Source organism: Pyxicephalus adspersus, chromosome 12, assembly GCF_032062135.1.
Source record: "Pyxicephalus adspersus chromosome 12, UCB_Pads_2.0, whole genome shotgun sequence".
NCBI classification, from domain to species: domain Eukaryota; kingdom Metazoa; phylum Chordata; class Amphibia; order Anura; family Pyxicephalidae; genus Pyxicephalus; species Pyxicephalus adspersus.
In genome coordinates this window covers 7,147,046-7,172,212 of record NC_092869.1, presented here as the reverse complement: position 1 = coordinate 7,172,212, position 25,167 = coordinate 7,147,046, and the positions used below count along the sequence as shown (strand labels likewise).

The 25,167-nt window shown below is 37.5% G+C and overlaps 1 protein-coding gene across 1 annotated transcript in view; it reads right to left on the bottom strand.

The window, feature by feature from the left end:
- LOC140342518 (uncharacterized) overlaps window positions 1-20,513 on the bottom strand; it is a gene marked incomplete in the record, with an annotated part of 62,180 nt that extends 41,667 nt beyond the window's left edge. Inside the window, 11 exon segments of the mRNA XM_072428725.1 lie at window positions 2,885-2,909; window positions 6,656-6,671; window positions 7,027-7,052; window positions 7,600-7,665; window positions 9,112-9,270; window positions 12,271-12,558; window positions 15,152-15,406; window positions 15,818-16,060; window positions 16,456-16,704; window positions 19,074-19,322; window positions 20,453-20,513. Coding sequence (XP_072284826.1) covers window positions 2,885-2,909; window positions 6,656-6,671; window positions 7,027-7,052; window positions 7,600-7,665; window positions 9,112-9,270; window positions 12,271-12,558; window positions 15,152-15,406; window positions 15,818-16,060; window positions 16,456-16,704; window positions 19,074-19,322; window positions 20,453-20,498 — 1,622 coding nt within the window.
- Between the last annotated feature and the right edge of the window lie 4,654 nt (window positions 20,514-25,167).

Below are 25,167 nucleotides of genomic sequence, written 5' to 3'. Positions count from 1 at the left end.
GTGCGCCCACTGGCACATTGCCGCTCGATCCAGTTACATAGGAAACCATACACTTTGTGGGATAAATTGCAAATAATATCAGAATACCTCTATAGTATACTATACCACATGGATAAAATTTCAGTTGGATTGTAGGCAAGTAGAGCGTGTAAAGTAAAGTGTGTATGCATATAATATATTTGATCTGATAAGTAGGGATTGGAAAGTTCATCCTGACAATGTTGTTCATTAAATTTGAATAAATGATAAGTAAACTGAAACCCTATTAGCCCGAATATATTCATCTCAGCAATACAGATCCAGACAGATGCTCTTGAGACCCTAATAGCTGTCCCGTTGTGTAAAGCACTACCATGTATTTTTTATTTTATTTTTTTACAATATGAGGAAGTGCTTCTTCTGTAAAATAAACCACTTTCTGATGTCATCTAATGTATGTACTTCCAGAATCTGAATTATCGCTGACTTTTTACATTTTTATGAAATAGATGAAATAGCAGCTCTCAGCAAGTGACACATGACATTTTTTTGTATCAATTTTGGAAAGCTGTAAGCTGTACATGTTTCTGGGTTAGCATGCAAGGGTAGACCCTTAGCCGCCCATTCTGATAATTTTGGGGATGGAAGTCCTGGTAAAAATTTGCCTTTTCCCCATAACAGTATAAACATAGAAGAGTGGGCGATAAGGGAGTCAGTGCTGCACAATTGATGCCATAGCTGCCATTGTGAGAATAATAAAGGATATTTTCATACCTCTTCAGGTAATGGTTCCTCATGGGTATATACAGATTTAAGGGATTCCAGGGAGGATACAAGAAAAAATTTACTTGTAAATTAGTGCAGTAGGATGTTCCATGAGTCCAGTCCTTCAATATTCTTAAGAGGGCGGCCTGATTGTATAAGGCTATGTTTGGTAAATTGAGAGCACTGTTAGCTTTGGATTGTCGTAGAAACTTATGAATGGCCACCGTATGTTTACTGCCCCAAATAAATGTGCAAAATAGAAAGATTATTAGTTGTAATTCTTTTGGAGAGTGGGAAGGAAAATGGGAAGAGCTTGTAACAAGAGCCTTGGATCTTTTTGAATATCGCCACTCTACCCATAAAGGAAAGTCTAGGGGAGGACCATGAGTTGAAATCTGTTTTCATAGAGCATAAGGTTTGTATAAAATTGTGAGTATATAGATTTTAGCTGGGTTTTTTCAGAATTTGTACACCTATATACCTAAAGTGGGGCAATTGAAATGGGTGGGTTTACTTTTAGAGAACAAGTAAAAAGCTATTTACTAAAGGTAAAGATATGCGATGTAAGACATCTATTTTAAGCGGGACTTTAAAGCCAATACAATCAATAATAAAGGGGTATCATTAGTGACATAAGGGGGGGACAATTGGTTATTTCTGAAAGTGACCCGGGTTGTAAGGGGAATCATTAGTGATTTTTGAAAGTGACCCGTGTTGTAAGGGCGGACCATCAGTAATTTCTGAAAATTTCTGAAAGTGACCAGAGTCGTAAGAGGGAGCATTAGTGATTTCTGAAAGTGACCTGAGTTGTAAGGGCGAACAATTAGTGATTTAAAAAACTAACCTCTGAGTCATAAGAAGGGTACATTACTGATTTTTAAAGTTACCCAAGTCACAAAGGGGGACCCATTAGTGATTAATAAAAGTTACCCGAGTCGAGTTGCATGGGGGTATAAAAAAAATTTATGTAAAGAAAAACATGGGTCGCATGGGGGTAAAAATAATATATGTAAAGAAAAACATTGCAAGTAAATTTTTTAATTACTTGATTTTTGTGATTTGTGATTGTTTTTATGTTAGTGATACAAGATGGAAATCAGAAAGCTGGAAAACTTTGAGATAGAAAAAGTGATTCTGGAAGGTTTTTTTAACATGACATTTTGTTTAGTTTTTATATAATAACCTCCGTAGCAATAATCTTGAGTGTGGCTCGGGTAGAATTATCCATACCAAAAGTGTTAACCCGAAGCCACACTCAAGGTGGAATTTCCAGGAAGTTGAAAGAGCTTACCTGGTAAGCGGTGCCCGCAGCGTCCTCCAGTGATGCCCGGCATCTTCCTCCCTTTGCGATGCCGGCCAGGCATCTGTGTAACCTGGCGATTACCAGATGTCAGATGCAGTAAAGTTAGTGAGGAAGGAAATGCTTACACTGATCTTTCAGCTTTCTTGCAACAGCTTTTAGTTCTAATATTTAACCACCTGAGCGTTACACTGAGGTCTAGATTTCTGTACCAAAAGTGATCCACTGTTTTTCATGAATAACGGCTAGGTGGTTAAAGACCAGTGATTAGTTACTGTTTACTTGTAAGAAGTCTTAGCCTTGGGTTCTTATCTATATCCTAATCTTGTTTTTCTGAAAGAAAATAGAATAAATTGGCCCAAAATGTAATTTAATGAAAATGAAGATTAAAAGGCCTTCATTATTGATAAATAGAATAATGTTGGAAAAACATGTTGTGAACATTAAACATTGAGCTGGTTTGCAATAACTTAGATGGGATGCCAATTAATAAATGATCTCGGACTGTCTATTCTGTTAAACTTTATATCAGCTGGAAAGTGTTGATCCACAGTGTTTTTCTTAGAGAAGATTGAGCTGTTTGTCCCGTTTAAAGGTTAGATTTAAACATAATTTTCTGTGTTCACACACAATAAGTGCGACAGGCTTTAAATAGCTATGTGTAAAACACAACTGTAACCCGTGCCATAAAGGCACATGATGCTGCTATGGGGCTTACAGGAAAGTGATCAGCAGAGCTGTGTGTATATTGGTCTGTATGCATGGTCAGTGAAGAGAAGGAGAGTGCACATAGAGATTCATAAAACAACCCATTACAAGTCTTATATAGGAAGGACTTACCTCATGGTCTCGCACAGATTAGTGGCTGAGAAAAATTAAAAGAATTAAGTCTGGTCACTGGCATGTTTAGAGGTAAACCAAGAGATGCAATTTTTATATCTCACACCTACATGCTTTCTTTAATGGGATAAATGTGAAATAATATGCTCTAACTCTACTTCCAATCTTTCTTTTTACCTCTTATGGCTAATTCATCAGCTATGTGTGCTAGAGCCCCAAATGCATTGCTGTTTTTTTTTTTTAATTTTTTCCTGAAGCAGCCAACAAAGTTCGGGTCGGTGGTCAATACTTGCCTAATTTATTGTAGATCCCACAGCACCATAAAGGTGGGACAGGGACACAAAAACATAATTGTTTTGAATTCAAAACATTTTAATGTAAATGACACTCACAAAACTTGATAGTGATGGGCATGTTCAAGTAAAAGGAGAACAAATTATACCAGCCAAAAAATAAATGCAATTTATAAAAAAATGTATGGTCCCCCTAAACAAATAATTAATGTACATGTGTCCTTATTTACGGCCAGTGGGAAAGAGTCCCCTCACACTTTATGGTCAATGGAGATGGAATTGCTTACATTGCTGTGAAAAATATGCTGTGTAACACAGAGGCAAAGAAGACACCTGTGTTATTGGGAAAAGTTCTGGATGGACGGTACGTGGGACCACGGTATCTAAGGTTTTTTATATTGAGGTAGAACCAGCAGAACTTTGTTGCAGGGAATCTCTAACTTTCCTTGCTGGTTGTTCAAAATTTCTGTTTTGGGGTTGGTTTTACTGGGAATCTGTGGGGTGGGACAGATACCAAACTCCGGGTTGTACATTTTCCTGAGGCTCACAAGCCTATATAGCACACCTGGTGCTAAGCTTGAAGGGCTGTAGCTGTGAGACAGTTACAGTGTCTGTGCCTGTTACTGGAAGAAGTAAAGTGCTGGTTTTGAAGCCAGTTCATTTGTTTTAACCCCAATTGGTAATAGGTACATTTGACATTTAAAAATACTTCTAGTTTCCAGCCGGTCCTGCGCCCACGGCAGATGTCGCATACTTGGCTGACATCTGCATCCCCTAGACTCGCGTCTCCCACACTCCCACAATAAGATGCACGGCTAGAGGACACAGATGCTGGGCATCGCCAACGGGACGCTGATGGCGGCCGGGCATCACCAAGTGGGCCTAGATGCCGGGCCGGAATCGCTGGAGGGCGCCATGGGCTCGTGAAGACCAGGTAGGCCCTCAATTCCACCCCGAGTGTGGCTCAGGGTTTCCACTTTCTGTAAAGAAATTTCATCTCGAGCCACACTCAAGAATACTGCCAGGGGGGTTAGGAGACTTTTTGTGTTACTAAATCACCCCTGCCAGGGATGACAGTTTTGTTTGTTTGTTTTTTTCAATATTAAAAAAAATCATTGGTGGAGCTAAACTTGATGCACTAATGTCTTGTTTCAACCCGACTAACTAAATGCTATCCAGACTCTGTCTTGGGGAGGTAAAATGCCTAATGACAGCTTTAGAATAAAACCTTAGAATAAACCAGTGATTTACTAATTATTTTTATATTTTAGATGTTAACTGTTTCTCATATTGCTGTTCAAGGCAGGTCTGATGTTTTTACATCAGAGGTACCTTCAAATATGAAATCGATGGGCTCAGAGCATACCGTATGCAAGGAACAGTAGTAATTAGTGACCACAACAGGTGACAAGGGTTGTACAATGGCTCCCTAACTCCAAAATGTTCACTGTTTAAGAAGCAGATAGATCTATGCTGACGTTTTGCTCCATTTTTTGTTTTTATTACCACCAATGTACATCCTAGTGTGAGTATTGGTGGCAGAGGAATAAACCGGTCATTCCAGATTCCCATTGCTAGGCTCCTGTTTAGGAGGTTCCAAGGAAGTGCTGAGCAAGCTAATCCAATGGTGCTTTTTGGGAAAGTTGTACATTATACTAAAGAACATTTCTATAAAATATCCAAACCACCTCTGCTTTGAAATGATATGACTGTCCAAGCACAACTAGAATGAATATTTAACCAATGAATATTTTATCAGCCAAAGAAAGAGGCATTGGTCTAACATTGGCCTTCCCATAATATAATTGTCACAAATAAAGTGACCCAGTTATCTGACCTTATAGTTGTTCAATGTTTTTACTGAATAAAAAATATTTCAAATAAGTGAAATTCTTATATACAATTATAGTAAACTATAGTAAAACAAACACCTTTTTAAATGCTTTATAAAAAACAACTTTATATAGCTAATATACAATACATTTGAAGCTGGTTGAATAGAAAGGCCAGATAGTGATATCCCAGGTTGTCACCCAGCTCCTGTGTGTGTACATCTATCATATAACAGGAACTTATAGACATTTATAGTCCTGTAAACAGTTTTTGATATCAATATGATTATTATTCTTAAAGGAGTTGAAAAAAGAGCTCCAACTCGAAACTATGACAGTCAACCTCAGACACACAAGATGAATTTAAATGGCATTCAAATTATAATTTTTCATAATAAGGTCCGACAAAAAGTAAAACTTTAGGAATAAGTAAATACTTGTAATAAAATAATAAAAAAAATGTAAAATATAATAGTAAAAATGTAAATATTGTAAATGATCTGATCTGTACCTTTTATAATAAATCCCTGTATGTATTTGTTCGATTTAATAGTAGCAGCTCAGTGTACATTGAAATGAAGATTGTGAGCAGGAAGGTTAGTGTTCAATGTCATGGCCTTTCACTCAGTTTTGAACGGCCAAGCTACAGCTGCTCACTGAAATTTTGTTATTGGTCACTGAATGATATAAAAGGAACCTGAGAACCTTTAGGCAGCTTTTGCCAGAACACACTGATCGCTTATGCAGTTTGATAGACAGGTCAGTCCCAATTTACTGGAGCTTTCGTTTACAAATTTGTAGATATCACCACATATCCTTAGTTCAGAATTCAATTTAGAGCCCTCATTCAGAACATCAGCACCTGGATTGGGTGACCTTCATGTTTTCCTCCTTGCTTTTATTTCTGAATAGACAATGCACTGGAGAAAAATAGAACATGGTGCTTAGAAACATATTAGAGACATTTTTTATCAAGCAAATATAAATATTGCTTACAAGTATTTTCTATTCAGAGACCGCACTCTAGTCTTCTTTTTACTTATTTACCTGTCTATTCCTAACTGCTCAGTTGTCTAAGGCCACATTCAGACTGGGTTGAGGTGCAGTTACCACTTCATTTTGCCTCTGAACTTGGGTGAGATGCTATTTGTAGTGTTCCACCCACAGCAGTTCATTGAGAATCTATCTGGGCAGCAGTAAATGGTTAACTATTTACTAAATATTTACCAATAACCAAAGCAGTGCTGCAGGCTCATCAATACTCCTATTTTTTAACGTGTGCATTTCCAGAACACAACCAAAGCAGTGGTGCAGGCTCATCAATACTCTTATTTTTTAACATGTGCATTTCCAGAACACAATAGTGGAAAGCACTAACAAGTTATTTAAAGGCAAACAATTTTTTAGTTTAGGACAAAGTGGTGAGGAGGTAAAAATTTCATCAGATTTGTATTTCTGTGATGGGAATGGAAAACTCCCAAGCAGGAAAAAAAAACTAATAGGTATTTTAACTCTGTTCTTTCCATCAGAGAAAAAAAAAACTTTTGGTGCTTAGATATTCCTTAGAGGCAGTCCAAAGAAAACAGCTTTTTCTAATACTTTCTGACACTAGTATCCTGGGCAAACCTTGTATTAAAAGCTTATACCTGTAACATAAAGATCCTATATGAATAGAAAAAAAAATTGAAATTTATCAGCATAATATCAGCATCAGCAAAATTGATAAAAGTGACTTGTATTAAATGAACCAACGTACTTAAGTTGTGACTTGCATTTTGTATTAGTGAAAAACGTATTCTCTTTTTTATGTGTTATCATGTCCATAAAGATTTTAATTCTGGGATTGGTCCTTTAAATAACAATACTGATAGTTTAGGTGTCTCCTCACCTGACCCGTGGATATAGTGTGCTATAAAGTGCAACTTGTCAACTAAATATGAACACTAACCAATAACTTGGAAAAGTAATTTGATTTGAGTTGCCATGAAAATCTTCTAGTGAATGTTATGTTACTTACATTTTCTGTGGCTCTAGGAAAAGAAGCTAGAAAGAGAAGAAGGAATACTGATGAAGATAAATAAACGTGTAGTAACTTTATTAAAAGAAACCTTAACTTTTTAACCTTTAACTCAATTATTGTTCCCATTAGCAAAGACTTTTTTGCTGATATGTTTTTCTATTCCTATATTTACTTTGTTATTGACATACAATTTTTTTTTGTTATGTTTTGTCTGTTTGTTTTCAGTGCTGCATAAAGTAAATAGCCCACTATGGATTTTTTTTTCATTTGTTAATAACTGCAATGCTTTTGGCCAGTAAGGGACAAATAATAGAATACAATGAATGTACAATACTACTTTTTTTTAAAACTAGTAATGGTCAAAGAAAAAAAATGTTTACATATTTTGTATTGCCCCCCTCCCCCCCCCCAAATAAAAGAAATTATCTTGTTTACTTATCAAACAAACAGGTTCATAGTTCAGGACAAGTTCATATAAAATGTATATCTACTTTGTTTGGATTGGAAGTAACATAATATATATACATTTGAAGCTGACCTACCACCAGAGATATGGCCATTCCTACTCACATTTTTTGCCGATTGCAAGTTTGGCATAACATATATCTTCGTCAGCAGTGGTGTTTGTGGTTTGCTCTAAAAAAAAAAACAAAACAAAATTTAAATTATATAAAAATCACTCAATCTGGATGTTTTCAGCTAAATGAGGAGACAAATTCAAGTCCGTTGTTGCCCTGTAGACAGTATAATCAATACTAACAAGAAGGAACAGCCTAGTGAGGAAACCTTGCCCACAGATAATCTTCCTTATGAGATACTTTGCTGTACCTCTTCTTCCCCCTCCACAGGTCAAGCCCCCAAATTCATTATTTTGTTCTTAACAACCTGCAAGTAAATACCAGAAAGCTGTAACTAGCTAAACCTGATGTAGAAGTGAATGGAATCCCAAATCTAACCAATCAGCCTGAGCATTTTTTTCTTTTCTCCTGGGACTACATTCATTATATTTATTTATACTCTATATTTCATAAAATGTGATAATTTAACAGTGTAGAAAATATTATGGGAGTTTAAAAGTTTCTACCTACTTTACCCCCCTTGGTACCACACTAAGACTATCTAATATGTCAGTCACTCAGTGAATAGTTATAAATTGTAGTACAGAGCTCTCCTACTGGAGCCTGTTGCAGCGCTGTCCCACATCTATACTCACAAATGCTGTTGGTTAAGAAGCCCCTTTCCTGTTTTGTTATGGTTCTTTTAGGGTAGATGATGAAATATAGACCTTGTTAGGATATCAATATTAAAAGGAGGGAACATTTTCTCCAGAAAAAAAACATACTCTTAAAAAATAAACTAATATACTCTTAATATGTAACTTGGTTGATTCATAAAATGGATCAGTGCTGCCTTGCATTGAACCAACTGATATAGAGTCAGGTTACTCCAATTTGCTCTTCACTAGTTACCCATTCAAATTCTTATACCTCCCTCTGGGGCAACACTATTATAAAAAAGTCCAGCTGATTTTCCTAAACCCCATTCCTTACATTGGCAGCCAAAAACCAAGGGAATCAGGGTGATTTTGCTCACGGCATTTGTGTTTATAATGTATATTAAAAAATTGAATGTTTGAAGCCCCTGGCACTGGGTCACTTTCTTTTGTCACCAACCTTTATGCATGATATTAACTTCAGTGTTTTACACAAACCTATCACTTCCCTTTACTACAAGATGTGTTAGAGAGCTATAATGGCACTGCAAAATATTAACTTGTGTATGTGGTAGTGTGTCACCACAATGTATAGGTGTGAGGTGACCCATCTGTCACTGCTATAAGCAGACTTCCTGACCAAAAATTGGGCTCATTAGGTGGAGAGGTGAGCACCAAGGAAGTGGTTTACATGTCAGATAGTAGCTGGAGATAATGCTGCACTCTACATAAAAAAAAACAAGACATTGAGACAGCTGATGCCTGTATTTTCAGCTAATTATTGTGCAGGTTTGTTTTAAGTGATCAATTCATTCTATTAGGAATATAATTAATAATAGGAATTAGTCAGGAATAGTCAAAAATGGTACCTGCTTCTCGAGGGTCTATCACTGGCCTCATGCTCCTAGGTGTTTGTGATGGGATGCGTTTGTACTTGATGACCACAACAATTACTATGATGGTGATGAGGAGGAGGATGATGATCCAAACAATGACTGCAGTTGATAAGATATTTTTAGAACTCGTCTCTATGAAGGAAATAGTTTAATTACAAGAAAGTAAAACAGACATTACCAATCAGCTCACAGGACAATCACTGGATATATTTAACCACCTGGGCGTTTCACTGATGTCTAGATTTCTGTAGCAAAAGTGGTACACTGTTTTTCATGAATTTTTTTTTTTAAATTGTAGACCTGTAACTTACAGAAATATGTCCGGACAAGAGTCTAGTACATATCTTGTTTATAAAAAAAAAGTTTAAAACACAATCACGTAAAAAAAAAAAATAATACTTTTAATAAAATTAAATAAAAAACACAAAAATCAGCTTAAACAAGAATACATAAATAAATCAAAAATACTGAAAATGCAATAATTTGGTATACTGTATAGTAATATATTTTTTAATAATAGTAATATATTAAAACATCTCCCTAGTGTGGTAAATTTTAAAACAGAGTCCAACGTCACGTAACTATAGATAAAACCACATAAAAATATTTTGTATTATTTTGTATTGGATTGGATACAGGATTTTGTATTGAATCCAATACAAAATATTTGAATTTCCCGCTACGACCCCCATCCACAGGCGCACACACGGACATCATCAGGAATCGCCGAGGGACGCGTACACGAACGCCGGGTGTTCTAATTCTTTCCAAACTTCCATGCAAAAAGTGTTAAATTTTTTGCATGGAAATTTAAAATTGTAGGCTATAATTCACCAAATTACTTATAATTCACCGAATTACAACAAATTACCGCATAACTCACCGAAATATGTCCAAAATTTTATACATTTAATAATAAATTTTTTTTTATAAAACATAAAAAAATCTTTAAAAAAAATCTTTAAATAAAATAAAAAAAAAACAAAATAGTGTATAATGTAATGTATATGTACAGTAGCTTATATAATATATATATAAAAATATATATATTATATAAAGATTTCTTTGTATTGGACTCAATACAGCTTTTTTGTATTGAGTTCAATACAAAGGTATTTGAATTTCCCACCCTGCCTCCCTCACGATGCATGCAACGACATCACATCATCACTGCACTCGCCGGGAGAGGACTGAGAAGACAGACGTGTCCGGAGGAGCTGCGGGGACCGGGTAAGTATATTCTTACAGTTGCAATCAGATTGTCATACAATGTATGACAATCAAATTGCAATATAACGCTTGTTTAACCACCTGAGAAAAGTTCGGGTTTAACACTTTTTGCAAGTGTTTTTACCCCGAACCAAGGTCGGGTTAAATGGCCGGACGGTTAAAAAAAAAAAAAAAGCAATAATGACAGCAGCCTACAATATGTCACAGCATCCGATCAGAAATCTTTTTTCATTTAGAATCAAGTGACATCTGGACCAGTTTACCTAGCATTAATATATATACCATGCGGGACAGAGAAACCATCAGACAGTCTCTTCTGTCTCTTGGTCAGATTTCAGGGTTAAGTTCCCAGGTCTTTATACTAACCTTGCTCATTAGGAAGGGCTCCCACCATCCCTGCATTGAGTTCCTGGGTCTTTACATCTCCTCTGCCTATTATGAGGGGCTCCCACCATCTCTTTGCTGAGTTACTTGGTCTGCAAAGTAGCTCTGCCCATTATGAGGGGTTTCCAGGAGTCCCTGGTTCTGTACATCTCCTGTACCAATTATGATAGGTTTCCACCATCCCATTCTCAGATCTGCAGACGTGTCGTGTTCATTCCGAGGCTCTCTCACAAAGCCTGCAGGATTTGTGTCAAGCTTGGAGAGACAGAGCCAATAGGGGGCACTACAGCTTGCACGGAGGTGGTGTGAGCCCTGAGAAGGGCCAAGGAGCAGAGTTTAAGCAGTAATCAGGTTTTCTCCAGAGCCTCCAATGGTGAGGATGTTGCGCCGCTGGTTACTGCCAGTATGTGGTCCTTGGGCAAACAAACGTGGGCAATATGAAGAACGGTACCAAATCACAAAGCAGGAGGATAGTCAAGGAAGGCAGGGGTCCAGGCAGGCAGCAAGCAAGAGAGGTCAGTCACAGGCCAGGGGTCAATTACCAGGGATCCAGAAGACAGACACCAGTGACACAGGGGCTCTGCAGACACAGGAAACACTGGAAGCAACAAGAGGCACAGGTGCCCCAGGAATATCCACAGACAGCCAGGAACACTGGAACAGCACAGTGAAGTTGTCTGGGAACCAACAGGCTGGATATCAAGGGGTTAGCACAGGAGCTGGAGAGAGGAAGCACTAAATTAGCTAGGCATACAGGAACTAGTTCAACAAAACTAGGTGCCCAGCACCAATGGAGGATCGCTGTACGAACACTGTGCTGTGTCTGGGCTAGCTAAATAGCCAGGGATGGTAAAGAGGCTATTTCCTGATTGGTCAGCAAAGCTGATAAGGCTTGCTAGCGTAGGCACACCTAGAGTCAGAACTGCCCGCATACGCAGGAGAGTCACATCTGCCCTTTAGCAGGGAAGAGGTAAGTGTTACAATTTGTATTAGTTGCATATTAGGAGGTATGTAGAAGAAGGAGCAGTAATAAATAAAAGATGGACAAGCACACCTAAAACTCCCAGCTGACCAGAAACAACATTGGGAAATATGGCAGGAACTAACATAGCCATCTCAGTTACTTCTATTTTATAGTAACATTTTGGGTTGACTAATAAACCTCCACTTAAGTTTTAGAGAATCACAATAATTTAAAACACATCCTACTGGAAGATTCACCTGCAGTGATTGTAAGCTGTATGTAAGTTTTATTGCTTTTTAAATATGCCTGTTATGTTTAACCTTTTATGTCTGTCTGCCAAACACAGGGCTGGATCCTCATGAAAGTGGGACCCCAATAGCCCACAGGATGTCCATGGGGTCCAGCAACACCCTTCATTTTGCTGTACCGGTAGTATATCTTATATATAGTCAGAGCTAAACTTCTGAAACCATGGTCTAGGGTGTCATGACCACTAGGGGAGTGACAGTTTGTCTTAAAGTGTGTTTCTAAAATCCTGAATATTACAAGCTTACCTTGTACCTGGATAAAGAAATATTCACTCATTTTGCTGACACTCTTAATTGAAGTTCTCACTTTACAGGAATAATTCCCAGAATCCTCCACCTGAGCAGACCGAACTTCAAATTCATTGGATAGACTAAAGTTCTTCACTTCTTGTCCATCTCTGTAGAAAGCAAACTGCAGTTCTGTCTTCATTCTGAGTGGACTGAGGTTTGTGTTACACACTAGGGTGATAGTAGTACCAGCAGCTGTTATATTACTGTAGGGTATTGCAGTAATATCTGGCTTTGAAAACAGTTCTAGGATAAAAAAAATTTTTAAAATGAATAAAATGGAAATTAAAGCTTTAAAACCATTACATTGTACATCTGAATTAAAAGTAAAATTTTGCTTATCACGTAAAACATTTTCCCAAAATAATTCTCATCTAGCAGAGCAAACTCTTAACATTCCGTCCATATCAGCAGTATACAGTCTAGAGATGTATACTCCATCTAAGTTGACTTAAGCTTCCTACACTTTGTACAATCTTTGTATAATCCTATTTGATTTTACAATTAATTTATAAAGACCTACCGATATTATCCAATCAATTGTTATCATATCAGTAAAATGTATAAGCTCAGGGCCTTGTGATAAAATTCCATTAAGTATTATAGAATGTTAACCAAAATCCACAAATGTGTCGACCTGGAGAACAGTTTTCTATTGAGATAGTTATTAAAAACTAAGTGTGGCAAAGCAAGAAAATACTACATACTGTAATATAATCCGTCCGTAAATAAAAAGGTATGTAATTTGTACCTAAAAAACAGGAAAAAGACATTGATCGAGTATAAACCTAGGGCACCAAATGTGGATGTCATTGTTACCATGGTGTGGTATTTTAGAAACATTTATTCAAATAGGAAAATTTTAAATCAAATGGTCTCAGTATGTTAACCTTTTTACAGAATTACCGTATTTTTCGGACCATAAGACGCACTTTTTTCCCCCCAGAAGTGGGGGGAAAAAGTCCCTGCGTCTTATGGTCCAAATGTAGCCTGTTCTATCAAATTTTTGTATCCCAACTTAATTTTAAATATGTCTTTATATTCTATTACCTAGTCTACGTTTCTGTGAGTCCCCTGAAGAATCCAAGTGGCAAAATGCAACAGGAAAATTAGACAATCCTATAAATTATGATATGATTCAATGTGACATATATTATTGGTACTGTAGCATGTTGCACTGTTGTAGACCTCTACCAAGCGTAGTTGGGCTATGTCTAGCTTAGAATGCTAATAACACAATTATAGATGTAAATAATATCTGTTGCCACAAAAAGCCATTTCCCCTATTTTTCCTTGTTTTTGTGACATAGAAATCTGGCTTAACAAGCCACAGAAGTGAAATTCTCCTTATATACTAAGGTTATTTATCATTTTTTGTATGGTAATTCAAAGTGGCAAATGTGCAGTGTACAATTCTTTTATGTTTATAAATGCTCTTCGCTATATTGCATTGGAGACACCTCAAGTAGACTGAGTCAAATCTGTTTAATCATTAATTATATGAATTCATAAATATGATTTTTATATTTTATAAAATTGTATTTGGAAGTATTACCTATTACAGTGGTTCCTTGGTTTATGACAGTATCTTGTCACGGAATTTTCGGGTTATGAAAGAAAATGTGGATGAAATTTTGTTTCTGAAACCGAAAGGAGCTTCCAGATACGAAATTACAACAATGTTACAACATTGTTACATTACAACAGTGTAACATATTGAGGCTGATTCATCAAGCAAAATCGGAAACGCGCATCTCCGGCAGCTTTACATTGGCGTGCTTGCATTAAAAGTCACTGTTCCCCTAAAAAATCATTCTTTTTAATGGCACACATATTACCCTTAGCCCTAAAAAAAAATGTTTGCGCTGTTTAGAAGGCCTTCATGACTGGGAGGGGATAGGGAGCAGGCAGTAGAACGGTAAATTGAAATGGAAGTTCAGGGAGGTAGTTAGCATGAGTGAAGTGTGACATAGTTGGGGGTGGGGCAGGAAGAGTGAAAAGGAGGAGAAGTCCGAAGAGGTGGAGCATATGGCAGCATGACAGGAAGAGAGAAAAGTTTACCACCCACCCGCTCCTTTGAGTGTTTTTGGTGAAGTGTTTGGTGTGGGAGGTGTGTAAGCGATGAGGTCCCCGAGGGAAGTTGGATGGTTCATGTTTTCAGTGGGGGAGAGAGACCCATCTTTGATGTAGCAGTCTTTGGTAATAAGTTGTTATTAGAAGGTTGAAAAGGTTTTTTGGTTGGAAGGGCTGAAAGTGCCGCTGATATTGTTCCTAAGCTGGTTGGTTGCAGCTAGGAGCATATATATCACGGTGGTGCAGACACAAAGAAAAGGGGGTTAAATTGTGGGGCCTTCGAGGACCAGTAACCGGTTAATTGAACTTTGGTAGAAGGTTAATATAGAATGGTAATTGTTTGATTATGTTTTATGGTAATAAAGAAAAGGTTGTTTTAATGTGTTGTATTGGTATTTATGGTTATGGTTATTGGTTATTTATGGTTATTTATGATTATATAATTGTCAATAAAGTTATGTTTGTATAATAAAAGGCCTGAGGGCCAATTAACCGATATTATAGTCTTGGTATTTTGTAGGGGGGGTGGGGGGGAAAGTGATTACTGGGGGGGCTCTGCCGTGTCACAGTCATGACAACATACTATGTAATTATTGGCTGCAATATAGAGACAAATAGCTTCTTCATATTTACCTCAATATAACCCTAGGAAGTTGCAGTCACTCTGGAGTTCTAGCACACAGTTGGCAGTGATAGCACAAAGTACAGACATAAATCTACTTTACAAAGCTCCATTGCCAAGACATACAGCATGATGAGCAGTTACCTCTGACATGTAGGGATACTTCATCTGTGTAAGATACATATTCATCCCGGGATAATATTCTCTCACATCTGTATCTTCCAGGGGCATGAGAATCTCTAGGAAGAACATATGTGCTGCGATCACTAAGAGACCCCAAAATGACATAACTCTTGTAGAATGTTGTTCTGTGTACAGAATACTCAGGGCGGCTGTGACACCTCAGATTTACATCTGTCCCCAAAAATACAATGACAGGAGCCTGCAGGATGAGAGGACCTGTAATACAAAATATATAAATTCATAAGGAATACAATGAAACTTAATATGTAATGTAATATAAAGTTTGTAGTAACCCAAAAAATCCAAATACAATTTCTAATAACTGCAGTAAATGCCAAGATGTCTTTGCAGTTCCCCCCAATGGGAAAGTTTCATGACAACCTCCAGTCACAGTATTTTCTCTCACAGTATTTGCGATTACAGATTTGCTTGATCACCCAGGTTCTTCCATGATAGTTTGTCTTCCCCGGTCTTGGAGAGATTTAATAAATCAGGTCTATTGAGTCAGTTCTTTGTCTCTGTCCCTCTTTCCACACAAGGGACCCTTGTTCATGACAGAACTGTTCACTACATGTTTATGGGCCCTAAATGAAAGGAAAAAAGCCAAAAATAATGAGACCAACTCACTATCACTGACATCCAGCCTAAATGCAGCACTTTTACGAAGATAAGTCTGGCACTGGTATAACCCGCTGTTTCCAACCCTAGCTGATCTGATTCTATAGATTTGTCCTTCTGCTACCTTCACATTATTTCGAAACCAGTGATAAGTCACGTGACTTTCTCCATGGCAGGTCATTGTTATAGACTCTCCTGTAAGTAACTTGTTCCAGTTTGGTTGGAAGCTTACTCGAATAGTCCAGTCACTTGCTAGAAAACAATATACATAATATAAAAGAACAAATAACAATTCATAAATTACTATTAGAATGTTAAATATTGCTAAATAATAATATTGGTAATAGTATAGGTAATCTACTGATAAGTAATGATAAGTGAACCTGAGAAATTTAAAACTGTACGTCCTGGGTGTGGGGGAGCACATTGGGAGATTGGAAACTCCCCACTGATCCCCTGCTCTGACCTCCCAAATTCAGCAATGTTTTGTGACAATATCACATTCAGGGGTATTGCTACTAACCTGAAAAGTCATCAGGTATAGGCTTGATTGAAAAAATCAGACACTTATTAAAGTCTGATTTTTATGGTAAAAGCATTTTGAAAATCAGCCCTAAACAAATTTATCATCACCTAGAAGGATTTACCTGTGTAAGAAATAGTGGTGTCATCACTGTAAATGTAAGTAGCCAGGAGTGGCTTTGTACATCTGTAGGTGTCTGTCAGGTCGGTATATTTTATAGGCAGTACATCAGGGTCGGTGGCCGATGTCTGGATTGTCTGATTGTTCCTGTAGAATGTTGTCTGTCTTGCAGAACGTCCCTGAGGACTGTGACATCGGAGAGACACATCATCACCTTCATATACATGAAGTGGAGCCTGAAGTATGACCGGACCTACAGAACATGACATCTGATGAATCTATGAGCATTAATGTGAATTTATTAGCTTGTTTAGGTAGAAATAACGACTTGGGTTGCACCCACCAGATTATCCTCTCTTTGGACGACATTCTTGTATAACTTTACAAAAAAGTTAATGGAAATGTATATTATAGTTTCAGGAGGATATACATGTTCAGTAATCTGACTAAATGAAGAAAGTGGTGAGGTACCAAGGGAAATTCTATCTAATACTGGCACATGGTCGCCAAGCCTGATTTTACTATGTCACAAAAACAAGAAAGAAGAAAAGAGATGGCTGTTTGGGGCAACAAATAATATTCACTTATACAATTGTGTTGTTAGCATTCTAAGCTTGACATGGCCCAATTACGCTTGGTAGAGGTCTACAAAAGTGGTAAACAACATGCTACAGTATCAATGTTATTTATCACATTGGATTATATTATAGTTCATAAGATTGTCTCATTTCTTAACGCATTTCGCCATTTGGCTTCTTCAGGGGACTCACAGAGACTTAGACTAGTTACAGAATATAAAGAAGAAAGAAAATGTTATTTGGGTACAAAAATTGATGGAGCAGACACATCATATACATTATAATTGTATATTTGAAATTGAATTCAAATGACTCAATTTCATACTTACAATTACAGGTAGTCCCCGAGTTAAGGACATCCAACATACAGATGACTCCTAGATACAAACAGGACTTCCCTGTTTGTTTGTTTGCAGGAATAAGGCTTTTTTTGCTGGCTCGTGTGCAGGACAGAGACATTTTTTGCTAAATAAGCTGAGAATGAGCTTTTCTGCAACATCTTGTAACTCTTTATTGGCCAAGACAAACTGTGTAGTTGTTCTTCTTGCATATCAAAGCACAGCTTGCTCCAGAAGTTAGTGAATGTATAGGCTCCATAAAGACTTTTTTTTGCTTTGTTTGTGATTAACTCACAGTGAGGATTTTATAGAGTAACTGACACCACACTGCCTAATAATATGTTGAAACATACATCTGTCCTGATTGCATTTAATAATATAATGTACCTGTTCTGACTTACATACAAATTCAACTTAAGAACAAATCTATATTCCCTATATCCTATGTAACCCAGGGACTACCTGTATAATGTATATGATATGTCTGTTCTATCAAATTTTTGTATCCCAACTTAATTTTAAATATGTCTTTATATTCTATTACCTAGTCTACGTTTCTGTGAGTCCCCTGAAGAAGCCAAGTGGCAAAATGCATGAGGAAAATTAGACAATCATATAAATTATGATATGACTCAATGTGACATATATTATTGGTACTGTAGCATGTTGCACTTTTGTATACCTCTACCAAGCGTAGTTGGGCTATGTCTAGCTTAGAATGCTAATAACACAATTATAGAAGTAAATAATATTTGTTGCCACAAAAAGCCATTTCTCCTATCTTTCTTTGTTTTTGTGACATAGAAATCTGGCTTAACAAGCCACAGAAGTGAAATTTTCCTTATATACTAAGGTTAGTTATCATTTTTTGTACGGTAATTCAAAGTGGCAAATGTGCAGTGTACAATTCTTTTATGTCTATAAATGCTCTTCACTATATTGCATTAGAGACACCTCAAGTGTGTGCTGGTATACTATATGCCAAAAGGAGTCCTCATTAAAAGGTAACTTTTTTCTTTATTTCTCTATTAACATTATTTTCCATATGTTAAATAGTACAGTACAGTATTTAAATTAAATGTTATTTTTTTGGTTATGAGAATAGATTATTTCTATTTCCTTTATTACTTATGGGAAAATTTGATTCCAGTTCCAAAATTTCAGATTAAGAAATGTATTTTGGAACCAAATATTTCCTTAAACCGCGGTACCACTGTAGTACCGAATTTTAAACCGAATTTCTCATGCTAACACCCTCCAATAATTCTAGGTGTGAGATATTTGCTTTGAAGCTCAAAACACAATTTGGCTCTGAGGGAAGGAGGTGTACAATATACTGCTCCTTAATAATTCTTCAGTCACAGGGTCCCTTCCTAAAAAATCATATAACTTTTTTTGTTCTAACATTTCAGAAACGACAAATTTGTTACATACAATCATATATACATACAATCTTACTTATGTTTAAGTACATGTTTGTCCATGGATAAATACATTCCTATAAAACCTTAGCCTACAGACAAGGAAAAATAGTGAAACCCTTTGTCCTTTTAATAGGTTAGGACTCTACTGGAAAGCATTCATACCCCTTGTAGATGAAGCTATGTCTTGTTCAATTAAATTTATGCAAGATAACAGTAGAAATCAAAAGATGACAGTGACAAAAGATGACAAAACATAATACAGTATACAATATCTCAACTTACCATTGCTAACACTCAGTGTGGTCTTCTCACTTGTGCCACCAATGCTGTCTGAACATCGGTAATCCCCACTGTGTCTTGTCTCGGCAAATGTAATGGCATAGACTTTTGATAAAGATACCAGGCTGTTATTATGATACCATTTATAGTATGATGCAGCAGGCTCCACATCACAGCTCATTGTTATTGACTCTCCTATGCGGATCTTATTCCAGTTGGGCTTTAGAATCACCACAGGGTCTGCTGCAAATCCTGTAAGGTTTTAGTTGATAAACTGATATAAGGAAGGCTGTACATACTTGTTAAGCACAAGGACTTTTTGTTAAGACAGGTGTACAAAGTTAAATAGGATATTTCTTCTTTATGCTGCTCTCTGGTTTATCGCACACTATCAATACTCCCAGCAATATATGACCAGAGTGTGGTGTGTTTTGTTGCAATTCATTTTAAATAGCACCCCAAACCATTGTTTGATATTGAGCAACACACAGCACACATGACTGTGGCAGGTCAGAACCCCGGTAGCACCTCCGCCTTCTGCTTTTTCCCCTCCACACATTATATGTTAAACATTATAAACTTACATTAAACACTGAAGATTATAACCTTATAAAATTACAGCTTTACCCCATTACCCCTTTATACTAATTCAAAGTTACCATCCAGTCAGGTTGCAGGTCCTCTTTCACCACCATCAACCAGGGGTCTGTGCCTCTCATTGATATACCATGCTCCCAAGCACATTGCCACTGCCTCAGGAATGCTATTATTGATGCATACTTTCCCCACACCAATTATCACCCACTTGCTGACAACTTACACCATTTTAAAAGACTCCATACCATAGACGGCTCTCCAACCCACTCCATCACCTTCTCCTCGCACTGCCCTAAAGGACCTCAAACTGCCACACACTCAAAATGAAAAAACTGTTAACATTCCCAAATCCAACAACAAGGAGGCAGAGTGGGAATCTTCTCTTCTGTTCTCCAGACCTATTTTATTATATTATTATAATAAAAAAGTAAATAACTTTTTCTATTGTAAATCTATTCTAATTTAATAGACTGTCTTAATGCATTGCATTAGAAAGCAGAGTGTGATTGGCCCCCTAAAGTTTCTGTAACTGTGATGGGGAAATGTATAATCCCACCCCAGTATCAGTGCATCCATTCCTTACTTTTTATCAGCTTTGCCAAACTATGATGAGCGAAGCTGAAGTTTTGTCTTTAATTAGCCAACAAAACTGCCGGATCTAAGCCCTATCTACCTCACTATAATGTCAGAGACCTGGGAGAAACACACAAAACATGGGTTAAACATACACAAAAGTCCTGCAATACTGTAACCTATGTAAATGGAAGATGAGGATTATTACTTACCGATGAGGATTATGAATGGAAACGTAAGATGCAGTCTATACATCATTCTACCTGTATTGCACATAGTTGATTCTGTGCTAAAAATAAATGACAAATAATAAACATCTACAACAATGTATAATATAAATGATTTTATAGACATACAAACATACCATCTTTTCAGATTATTTCACTTTGCATTGGAGATCAGTTTTAGAGTTCTTCTACTGTTACATCCACTCACCCTCTGTCAGTTTCCTGACCCTCTATAAGCTCCTTTATGTTGCTTTTAAATTGTTTGAGCATACACACAGAAGCAAACAAATGTTCATGTACATAGGTCCTAACAGAAGTGATCAAGTAGGTGGCAGAGAGAGCTATGCTACAGAGAGGCCTGGAGATGTCGAGGGAGGAGACTGGAAGAAAGTTGGCATGACCAGGGACTGGGGGGAGTGAGGAGGCGAGTGTACGAGCGCACTCGACTCCGGACCGCGGGAAACCGCGCTCGCTGGTCGCGCATACGTTCGCGCTTCCAGCGAGCGCGGATTTTATTGATAAATTGGGCCCATTGCCTCATCTTGTCTCTCCTTGTCTTGTCTCCTGTCACTCTGTGATTGCTGTGCTTTATTGCATTTGTTTTCCTTTTTTCTTTTTTTTTTTTTTTGTTAAATTTTTTGTGTGTGCTGGTATACTATATGGCAAAAGGAGTCCTCATTAAAGGTAAAGTTTTTCTTTTCTTTTCTCTATAACATTATTTTCTATATGTTAAATAGTACAGTACAGTATTTAAATAAATGTCATTTTTTTGGTTATGAGAATGGATTATTTCTATTTCCTTTATTACTTATGGGAAAATTTGATTCCAGTTCCAAAATTTCAGATTAAGAAATGTATTTTGTAACCAAATATTTCCTTAAACCGTGGTACCACTGTAGTATATTTTAAACCAAATTTCAAACAGCCTCTAATTCTAGGTGTGAGATATTTGCTTTGAAGCTCAAAACACAGTTTGGCTCTGAGGGAAGGAGGTGTACATTATACTGCTCCTTATTAATTCTTCAGTCACAGAGCCCCTTCCTATAAAATCATATAACTTTTTTTGTTCTAACATTTCAGAAACAACAAATTTGTTACATACAATCATTTTCTTATGTTTAAATACATGTTTATCTATGCTTAAATACATTACTTTAAAACCTTAACCTACAGACAAGGAAAAATAATATAATCCTTTGTCTTTTTAATAGGTTAGGACTACACTGGGAAGCAATCATCCCCTTGTAGATGAAGCTATGGTCAGAACCAAACTCAGGAAATCAAGACCAAAGCATTGATGTAATGGTGAAGCCTCCACACTGCACAGTTATAAAACAATTTATAATATAGTCTGATGTCAACTAAGATAAAGAAAAACATGAAGTTAGATGCAAATGTACATTGCAGTAAGTGTGTATGTCTTGTTCAATTTAATTTTTCAAGTTAACAGTAGAAATCTGTAAGTGACAAAAGATGACAAAACATAATACAGTATACAATATCTCAACTTACCATTGCTAACACTCAGTTTGATCTTCTCACTTCTACCACCAGTGTTGGTTGAACACCAGTAATCCCCACTGTGTCTTGTCTCGGCAAATGTAATGGCATAGACTTTGGATGAAGATATCAGGCTGGTATTATGATACCATTCATAGTATGATGCAGCAGGCTCCACATCACAGCTCATTGTTATTGACTCTCCTATGCGGATCTTATTCCAGTTTGGCTTGAAAATCACCACAGGGTCTGCTGCAAATCCTGTAAGGTTTTAGTTGATAAACAGATATAAGGAAGACTGCACATACTTGTTAAGCACAATGACATTTTGTTAAGATAGGTGTACAAAGTTAAATAGGATATTTCTTCTTTTTGCTGCTCTCTGGGTTTATCGCACACTATCAATACTCCCAGCAATATATGACCAGAGTGTGGTGTGTTTTGTTGCAATTCATTTTAATTAGCACCCCAAACCATTGTTTGGTATTGAGCAACACACAATATACTTCAGCACACATGACTGTGGCAGGTCAGAACCCCGGTAGCACCTCCGCCTTCTGCTTTTTCCTCTCCACACAATATACGTTAAACATTATAAACTTACATTAAACACTGAAGATTATAACCTTATAAAATTACAGCTTTACCCCATTGCCCCTTTATACTATTTCAAAGTTACCATCCAGTCAGGTTGCAGGTCCTCTTTCACCACCATTAACCAGGGGTCTGTGCCTCTCATTGATATACCATGCTCCCAAGCACATTGCCACTGCCTCAGGAATGCTATTATTAATGCATACTTTCCCCACACCAATTATCACCCACTTGCTGACAACTTACACCATTTTAAAAGACTCTATACCATAGACGGCTCTCCAACCCACTCCATCACCTTCTCCTCACACTGCCCTAAAGGACCTCAAACTGCCACACACTCAAAAAGAAAAAACTGTTAACATTCCCAAATCCAACAACAAGGAGATAGAGTGGGAATCTTCTCTTCTGCTCTCCAGACCTATTTTTTTTATATTATTATAATAAAAAGTAAATAACCTTTTCTATTGTAAATCTATTCTAATTTAATAGACTGTCTTAATGCATTACATTAGAAAGAATAGTGTGATTGGCCCCCTAAAGTTTCTGTAACTGTGATGGGGAAATGTATAATCCCACCCCAGTATCAGTGCATCCATACCTTACTTTTTATCAGCTTTGCCAAACTATGATGAGCGAAGCTGAAGTTTTGTCTTTAATTAGCCAACAAAACTGCTGGATCTAAGCCCTATCTACCTCACTATAATGTCAGAGATCTGGGAGAAACACACAAAACATGGGTTAAATATACACAAAAGTCCTGTAATACTGTAACCTATGTAAATGGAAGATGAGGATTATTACTTACCGATGAGGATTATGAATGGAAACGTAAAATGCAGTCTATACATCATTCTACCTGTATTGCACAAAGTTGATTCTGTGCTAAAAGTAAATGACAAATAATAAACATCTACAACAATGTATAATATAAATGATTTTATAGACATACAAACATACCATCTTTTCAGATTAATTCACTTTGCATTGGAGATCAGTTTTAGAGTTCTTCTACTGTTACATCCACTCACCCTCTGTCAGTTTCCTGACCCCCCTATAAGCTGCTTTATGTTGCTTTTAAATTGTTTGAGCATACACACAAAAGCAAACAAATGTTCATGTACATAGGTCCTAACAGAAGTGATCAAGTAGGTGGCAGAGAGAGCTATGCTACAGAGAGGCCTGGAGATGTCGAGGGAGGAGACTGGAAGAAAGTTGGCATGACCAGGGACTGGGGGGTATGGGTTATGGGGCTAAGAAGGTAATGTATGTCACGCACGGAGAGACAGGACCACTGGGGGGTGCTATGGCTTGCACGGAGGTGGTGTGAGCCCTGAGAAGGGCCAGGGCGCAGAGTCTAAGCAGTAACCAGGTTTTCTCCAGAGCCTCCAGTGGTGAGGATGTTGCGCTGCTGGTTTCTGCCAGGTTGTGGTCCTTTGGCACACCAAGGTGGGCAAAACACGGTACCAAATCACTAAGCAGAAAGATAGAGAGGGAAAGCCGGGGTTGAGGCAGGCAGCAAGCAGGAGAGGTCGGGTCACATGCCAGGGGTCAATTGCCAGGGATCCAGGAGACACCAGTGACACATTGGCCACTGCGGGCACAGGGAATACAGGAGACACTGGAAACAACAGGAGGCACAGGTGATTTAGGGATATCCACAGACAAAGAGGAACACTGGAACAGCACAGGGAAGTTGGCTGGGAACCAGCAGACTGGACAACGAGGGGTTAACACAGGAGCTGGACACAGGAAACACTGGATTAAGCAACAGGTGAATAGGAACTAGCTCACAGGACTAGGGGCTGAGCACTAGTGAAGACTTGTTGCACAAACACTTATTGCAGTATGTGAGCTAGGTAAATAGCGAGGGCTGGACCAGAGGCCAGCAGATTGAATAGATTTGATGAAGCTTGGAAACAGAAGCACTCACAGCGTCAGAACTGCCCACATGTGCAGGAGAGAGGCGTCTGTGCTTTAGAGGGAAGAAGTAAGTGTGACAATGTGTACAGGGTTAGGCAGAGGACACCTGTAAAGGGAATGTGTGTAGGAGGGAGAACCATCTTAGGTGTGGGACCTAAGGGTACCTCCGAGGGCTTGCAACCTGGAAAGGAGGTTAATTCCTGCATTGAGGTGATTGTGTTTAGGGACAGTGTTATTTTGTTATTTTTTGTATTATGGTTAAATAAATAATTAATTTTTATGGTAATTAGGAATTTTGTTTGATATGTATGCAAAATGTTGTATTATGTTTACAATAAAGCCTGTATTGTTGAGGGAAAATGTTATAAAGATGGGGGGGGGAGTGAGTAGGTTATTGTTAAATTGAGGTGGCAAACATCCTAGCTACCTGGGTCAAACCAGTGTACAAGAAAAATGAAGCAGAAGTGTCTGCAGGGAAGGTGGACAAGGGACATACAACACACTTGTAATAATTTCTTGCAGTCTTTCCCTTTACCTTTTGAAGGAGGTATTTAACTTTTTGTAGACTGTAGATAACAGGTAAGTCCTAAATGCCAAAGTGAAAAAAGATAACACTTATATATCATGCACTTTTAACAAAGTCAAGTGAAGGGCAACACACATCAGGAAATACACGTATGATT